Raw genomic sequence first — 7341 nt, 5'->3', positions numbered from 1 at the left:
AGCATTAGTTGGATTTTGGTCATCCGGAGTCTTTAAATTTGGCCAAATGTTGCGTTGCTTGGTGGCTCATATCTTACAAATTATGATGCATTTAATTTAAGATGATCCTGAGAAATACTTGATAGCTTGTTTTATATTAGAAAAGCATTGCACAAACCAGACCAAATCTCAAAGAAGCATATAGAGATGTAGAGTGAAAGTAATATTTATTCCTCTCTCCTAGATTCTAAACTGCTCCTTAGACACCCACAGAAATCTCCAGCACTCAGCATATCCTACCACATAAGGTTTCTGGGGTGCCAAACCAGGAAGAACTTCACAAATTCTGCACAACAGGAATCAATCAGTGCAAGAACAGAGAGCATGCAGTGTCATGCTCCAACTGAGGGACAAGACTAGACTTGTTCCAGTTTTTTCAACAGGAAAAAATAGATGGGGATGATTTGGCAATAGCAGTGGGTACAAATGCATGTATCATTGGTGCGATTATTGGGGAAAACCATGCAAGAGTCCAGGTGAGGACAAAAGACGTAAAAGAGCAACAGAGCTGTTTCCTAATACATAGTTGTGTGGTCTAGTTCATGACTGTGGCATAAGTACTGCTACCTCTTACACTCATACTAAATTATGTCTAAGCAGATGTAAGTCTGCACAATTGCACTTGGGACTTGTTTGCACACTGCTATTGAAACACGTGATTTAACATATGTGATCAGATATGTAACTTATATGATCAGAGGGCTGGATCCTGTGAGAAAAGGTTGAGGGAACAGGGATTACTTAGCTTGAAAAAGAGAAGCTCTGGGGAGATCTCATTGTGGCTTTCCAGTACTTGAAGGGAGTGCATAAACAGGAAGGAGAATGGCTGTTTACAAGGGTGGACAGTGATAGGACAAGGGGGGATGGTTTTAAACTGAGACAGGGGAGGTTTAGGTTAGATATTAGGAGGAAGTTTTTCACACAGAGGGTGGTGACGCACTGGAACAGGTTGCCCAAGGAGGCTGTGGATGCCCCATCACCTCAGGCGTTTAAGGCCAGGCTGGATGTGGCTCTGGGCAGCCTGGTCTGGTGGTTGGCGACCCTTCACATAGCAGGGGGGTTGAAACCAGATGATCATTATGGCCCTTTTCAACTTAGGCCATTCTATGATTCTGTATGTGAAACTGCCACCCTCAGGCGCTATATTCTTTAGGTGTACTCCTATCAGATACATATCATAATCAAGGTCATGGGCCAATCTGTGAGGAAGAAATGCTGCAGTATGAAGTTAAATATTTTGTTTAGTACTTTACAACCAAACTCCAAGTTCTTCTCCACCACATCTTGGCAGCTGCATCACAGTATTTATTTACATCACTCTGTCTCCTAGGCTAACTTACTCCGAAAAAAAACCTTCTAATTGTTCCTCACAAATGTTTATCCTTTCTTGAACCAAGATATCACATACCTCTTAGGGCACGGATTAGGAACAGGTACACTAAGAACATCATGACATTGGGTGTTTTGATTTTAGGAACTGGCAGACTCTTTATCCTCCCATTAGTTTCAGCCATTATAATTTACTGATTTTTAGGAAAAAAAAAAAAAAAACAAAACCAAAAATTAAACAACTTTAGGAAAAAATACTTTTTGATCACATAAAGTTTATTTACCTAATACAGCTATATTACAATATATACAGTTTCTATTTACATAAACTTCTTTCTAGTAAGTGAAGCACCATCTGATACAGTTAGTATTTTAAAGGAATTTACAGAAATTTTATTTTTGCATACAACTACTTATATCTACAGACAGACATTGGTTAGAACCAAGCTCTCCTAAGACACTTACTTAAGCGGATTTTGGATTAGGCTGCTAATAAAGCTATGAAAGAGAAATTTGTTATCAGCTATCAATCTCCTATGCTTCAAGATACGAGATCTTAGCTATGTCATTTCTGAGGCTATGTGCAAACTAATCTCTCAGAAAAAGTCAAGAGGTACAGGCAAAAGATACTTTACAAGCCAAGAGAATGCAGCGCTCTCATCAGTAACATTTTTAATTATCAGAAAGAATTTAACTGTAACAGAAAAAAGAAGGCTGTGTGTTTGTACACGTTGTGCAAAGTGAAGTGAAGAGCATGGAAGATTTTTGACATATTATCATGCATTCCCCAAGGAATCCATTATTAAAAAGCCCAGTCTTACAGCTACTGAAAATCATAGCATGGTTGCCTACCCTCAGAGAGAAAGACTAGCTGTGGACTTTATAATCATTATGCCACTGTCAAGAAAGAAAAGAAGGCTCTGTCCAAGGTACAAAATTTCCTTCAAGTGAATAAAAGACATTTGGAGGGGTGAAACGTCATGAGGTATTTAGTAAACTACAGGAAAAAAAAGGCACTTACACTGTTTAGAAAAAATCTCAGATATTTTACATATGCAATTATTACATTCACCTGATTGTGGGTCAAGTTTTGTACAAACTACATACCTTTTGGGTCACCTAACCTATACATTTCAAATTTTTGCTTCACTAGACATGGGATCTAGTGGCTGGAAGAAAGCATTGTTACTCTGAGGACAGTTACCATGACAGACACAGGTATTGATCAACATCATTGGCTTTTTTAGGAATTTTCCCTGAGGACAGCGGAACTCAACTTGAATCGTTTTGGTGTTGTGTGGGGTACAGCATCGCCCATCACTGCAGAGGCCACAGTAACGAGGTTTGTAAGTCTGCACACTGGTGCAGTTCTTGTATTCAAAATGAACAGCTTTCATGGACTTCTTTGTTCGGACACATTTTTTCCCTTTCTAAGAGAAAAAGAGAAGATATTAGAGATATCACTGCATAAAAAAGAAAGCAATCAAGAACTGACATGCAAGGATATAAGTCTACTCGGAAAGCTTCCATTTGTTGTCTTTGCTAGATCTACATCAGTAATACTTCGCAGCTACTTCACTAGTTTCTTACCAGTCCTCACTCCTGCAGGAACTCTTCAACACCAGTATGTTATTAGGATAGTAATAAATGACAAATAGTTAAAACTTTCTTTCTTTGTCTGAGACAAGACAAGCTGACGTCCATTATGAAACTCTACTCTAATGGAAAACTTCTCAGGCAACTGTAGCTCAATCAGAGAAAAACAGGAAGACAAACAGCAAGTTACAGAACTAAATTCAGAAAAAGAAGGCTAAAATAAAACCCAGAAGTCCAATTCTTGTTACCCAAGGCAGAACCACTTTTATCCATGTTACTCTTAACAGATGCTTGTCTTACCTGTCCTAGGAAGCCTTCACTTCTCTAGGAAGCACAATCCTAATGGTTCACTATGCTTACTACTTGGAAGGTTTTCATACTTTCAATTTTCATGCAGTCTAAATTCACCATATCTCAACGTATCTCCCACAGATTCAGGCTGTAATATCTCAGCACAGTTGTGAAAACTTGCATCATTTCTCTTGCTTGCAGTTAAAGTGCAGTTTAATCAAATTTTCTTCAGAACAGATTTTCTAGACCTCTGACCATTCCTGTTAGTTTCCCCAATCTTTTCCAAATGTTTCACATCCTTTTGAAAACACAGCATTCAAAACTGCATAGAGAATTCAGCAAAGGTCTCAGCAATGCTTTCCAACACAAGAACATTACAAAACAAATGGCCCTCTTCCCTACCTACATTATTCTCACTGGCAGCAAAACTTGTAAAATGTCTAGAAGCAGCTGAGAAGTCAGCTCTCTTAGAAACATATTTATTGCTGTTTAAGTATCAGTGTTGGGTTTGCTTTTGGCAAAACATCAAAAGGATTAAGAAAAGATTTAGTTTACCCAAGTAGATTCACACATTTCTCTGCACTTCTACAAGGGCAAACTAGAAATATGATGTATCCATTCTGCATATGCAATATGTTCGATCTCTCTGGGATGCCTCAAACGATGTGCAGCATGAAGCTATTGAGCATACACGACTAATCTAATGCTTTTGAAAAACAAAGGGCTTGCTGCATATATGCTAAAATATGTATGTATACACACTTCTAGAGCATGCTAGACTGAAATATTGCAGCCTTGGAATTACAGCTGAAGAGATGCTGCTCCTGTCACTGCTCAGAGCATACCTTATCAGATGGCTCTTCATTTTCACAAGGTCTCATCATGCAAAGTCGCGTCTGCTTCACCATCTCACACTGCTGATTTCTGTTGGTAACACGGGTAGAAAAGCCCATTCCACAGCTTTTGGAACAAGCACTCCATTCTGTTGTCTGTTCAATACAATTGGCACTTGAATCAGACACGTCTATCCCAAGTGTGGCCTCCTGTCTGTATGCTAGAAACAAAACGCCATAGAACTTTGTTATTAAGAAAAACTCAAGAAAGCAGAGTATCTAATTGATCTCTACCACATCTGGGATGAAACATGAAACAAATACAGCTAAAAAACCCATAATTCAAGAATTTTAACATCTGCTTGTTCAGTTGTTCTGGGTGGCTAAAGGTCAACATAAAGGTCAACATAAAGGTGCAAGAACTATTTAGTCTTCATTCTTTCCAAAGGAAATACATCACAAATTTCTTCTTAAGTTGTCACAAAAATATTTTTAATAGGTATGACTTACGAGAGGTCATATGTTTTATCTAAACTAATAAACAGCAGGGAAGTGAAGTGCTTTAACTCCCACAGTCATAAAGTCACCCAACTTCGTCAGTTATTGACAGATTATTGTGGGAAGGAAGCAGGGAGGAGAGGAGAAAGGGAGGGTGGGAGGGAAATTCCTAGCTGCTCAAAGCCACTGCCAACTCTGATCACTGTTCTGCCCTCACGGATGTGTTAAGCTCCATTCTGCAAACATTGCTAACTGTGGTTGGTTCAGTGGTTATCACAGCAGTAAAGAGAATGAGGAAACATGACTAGGCTAGTCACATGAATATTCCTTTGTCATTCCCAAAGCTTCAGCTGTTAAGCTTCTCTAGAAATGTATTTTCACCTTTTGCAAGGTAAAACTCCAAAAAGGTGGCCTTCTACAATGAATGGCCATCGACACAAAGAATCCACATAATCAGTCGCTAGGTATTTTAAGGACCTAGGGTCAGACCTAGTGCCTGATGTAGTGGTTGGCAACCCTGCCCACAGCAGAGGGTATTGGAACTAGATGATCTTTAGGGTTCCTTCCAATCCAAGCCATTCTATGATTTGCCTGTCACTGTCAAAAAAATAAAAATCAAAGAAAATGAAAGTCAGAAGAGAGATGGCAAGCTTTTCATTTATATCTGATGTGCCTTACATCTGACTCTTCATAGCACTCTGAAGTTACTACTAGAGCTTTTCTTCCTGAATCCTTCCTTAATGTTTTTTCAAATGGATTAGCTGTGTTTCAGCATAAGTAACTCCTTAAGAGCACAAAGGGCAGTGACTGGAAGAGAATGCAGTGCCCTCAAATCTCAATAAAAGTAGCTTATGAAAATTCATGTTGAACTGATAGACTGCTTTTGAGAGAAGGAGGCGTAGATCAGTAAGAAAATAGGCAAAAATATTATGTAGCTTAATTGATTTAAGTTATAAAAGCATTTGATGAGTTCTGTGTTTTGGAATGGGATTTTTTTCCAGATCCACTCATATTTGTAACTACTGCTTCTCCGAGTACTTCAGAAAGCTTTTAATGCCAACAATAATGATGAGAGCTCTAGCACAGACAGACAGGAATTTGCTGGCATTTTAGCTGCCATGCTGACTACTTGTAATAGCTGGGGAATTTGGGGGAGGAAAGTCTTTTACAGACTAAGCTGTAAGAATGGTATTATGATGTAAGATATTCTTCCAGAGCAAATAGCAAGACCACAGTTTTGATTCTGAGGGGAAAATAACGTTTGGAAGGTTATAACCTTGTTCTACTCACAGAACTGCCCTGTACCAGATAAACAGCAATTCCAGAACTGGAAAGTGACTCAGGCTAACTACTCCCCTGTCCCTGGAGACATGCAAGGTATGGCTGTACAGGGCTCTGAGCAACCTGATCTAGCTGTAGGTGTCCCAGTTCACTGCAGGGGAGTTTAAAGGTCGTCCAACTCGTTCATCCTCTGAGTATCTTTTCTTTTACCTGTCAACCTCTGCCTTTCTTCACAACCAGTGGTGTACTTACTGGTCGCTCTAGATGAGAAATAAGAAAAACAAAACAACAACAACAAAAGAAAACAGCACAAAGCAGCCGCATCTCAGACTTTGCAAGCCCCGGGACATTTCCACCGCATCATCCTCTCCTCCTAACAGCTGTGATAATGAGTTTTAGCCCCTCACCAGCCATAGCGAAGCCTCCCAGGAGCACTTCGTCCCTGGGGTCACAGACCCACTTCTCGCAGCACTCTCCGGGGACTTCGATCTTCCTGGGGAAGGGGCAGTCGGGGCCGGGGAGCAGCAGGCCCAGGTTGCAGCGGGGCAGGCACCCGATCTGCCCGTCCCGGCAGGTGCACTGGTACTTGCAGCTGGGCTGGAACGTCTCCCCGTTGCGGTAAATCATCCCGTCGAACACGCAGTTGTCTCCTTCCAGCACTGGTGAGGAAAGCGAGCGGATTTCAGCGGGAGAGCTCGGCCCGCCCCGCCCGTCCCGCCGCACCTACCCATGCAGATGCCGGTGCCGCCGCCGTCCTCGGGGCCGCGGTCGCAGTAGAGGCCGCCGCTCTCGTCGCAGGGCAGCAGAGCGGAGCAGCTCTCGCCGCGCTGCCGGGCGCACACCAGGCAGCAGCCGCAGCCGTCCAGCACGGCGGGCACTCCGGAGGCGCAGCGCGGCGGCTCCGCGGGGCAGCGCCCGCCGCAGGGCCGGGGGCACGCCGCCTCCCGTCCGCTCACCTGCGGGGACAGAGCGGCCCCGAGGGCCTCGGGTCACGGCGCCCGCCCGCCCGCCGGCTCCCGCCCCCCGCGCCCCCCGCACTTGCCTCGCACGGCCGGAGGAGGAGCGGGAGCAGCAGCAGCAGGACGGGCAGGCCCTGCCCGCCGCCCGTCTCCATGGTCCCGGCCGCCGACCCGCCGCGCCGCTCGGCTCTGCCGGCAAAGCCATTGCGGCCGCTTATATAGAGGCCGGCAGGGACCCCCTCCCTTCCCCCCACCCCCTCTCCTCACACGCCCCGCCACCGGCAGCGCGGGACGGAGGCGGGGAGCTGGAGCCGGGCAGGGCGCTGCGCTCCGCTCCTCGATCTGCTCCGCCACCTGCCCGGCGGTGCCGAGCCCTGCCCGCGCCCCGACGCGGCGGCCGGGGCTGAAGCCCTGCCGGTCTGTCCGGCCGGCCGGCACCGTAGGATGGTAGGATCACAGCATCGTTAAGAATGGAAAGACCACGAAGATCATCTGGTCCAACCGTCTGTGCCACA

The 7341-nt window shown here is 44.3% G+C and overlaps 1 protein-coding gene across 1 annotated transcript; it reads right to left on the bottom strand.

Annotated features, from left to right (window-relative positions):
- Positions 1-1623: 1623 nt before the first annotated feature.
- Positions 1624-7040, bottom strand: CCN3 (cellular communication network factor 3). The gene is given in 5 exon segments (XM_090137937.1): positions 1624-2798; positions 4101-4309; positions 6275-6526; positions 6595-6853; positions 6856-7040. Coding segments are annotated over 5 exon segments (1143 nt in total). The 5' UTR covers positions 6982-7040; the 3' UTR covers positions 1624-2501.
- Positions 7041-7341: the final 301 nt, after the last annotated feature.

The sequence above is a fragment of the Phasianus colchicus genome, chromosome 3, assembly GCF_987193195.1.
Source record: "Phasianus colchicus chromosome 3, bPhaCol1.hap1.1, whole genome shotgun sequence".
Lineage (NCBI taxonomy): Eukaryota > Metazoa > Chordata > Aves > Galliformes > Phasianidae > Phasianus > Phasianus colchicus.
The sequence above is the reverse complement of the archived record's forward strand: the minus strand, read 5'-3'. Positions and strand labels throughout refer to the sequence as shown.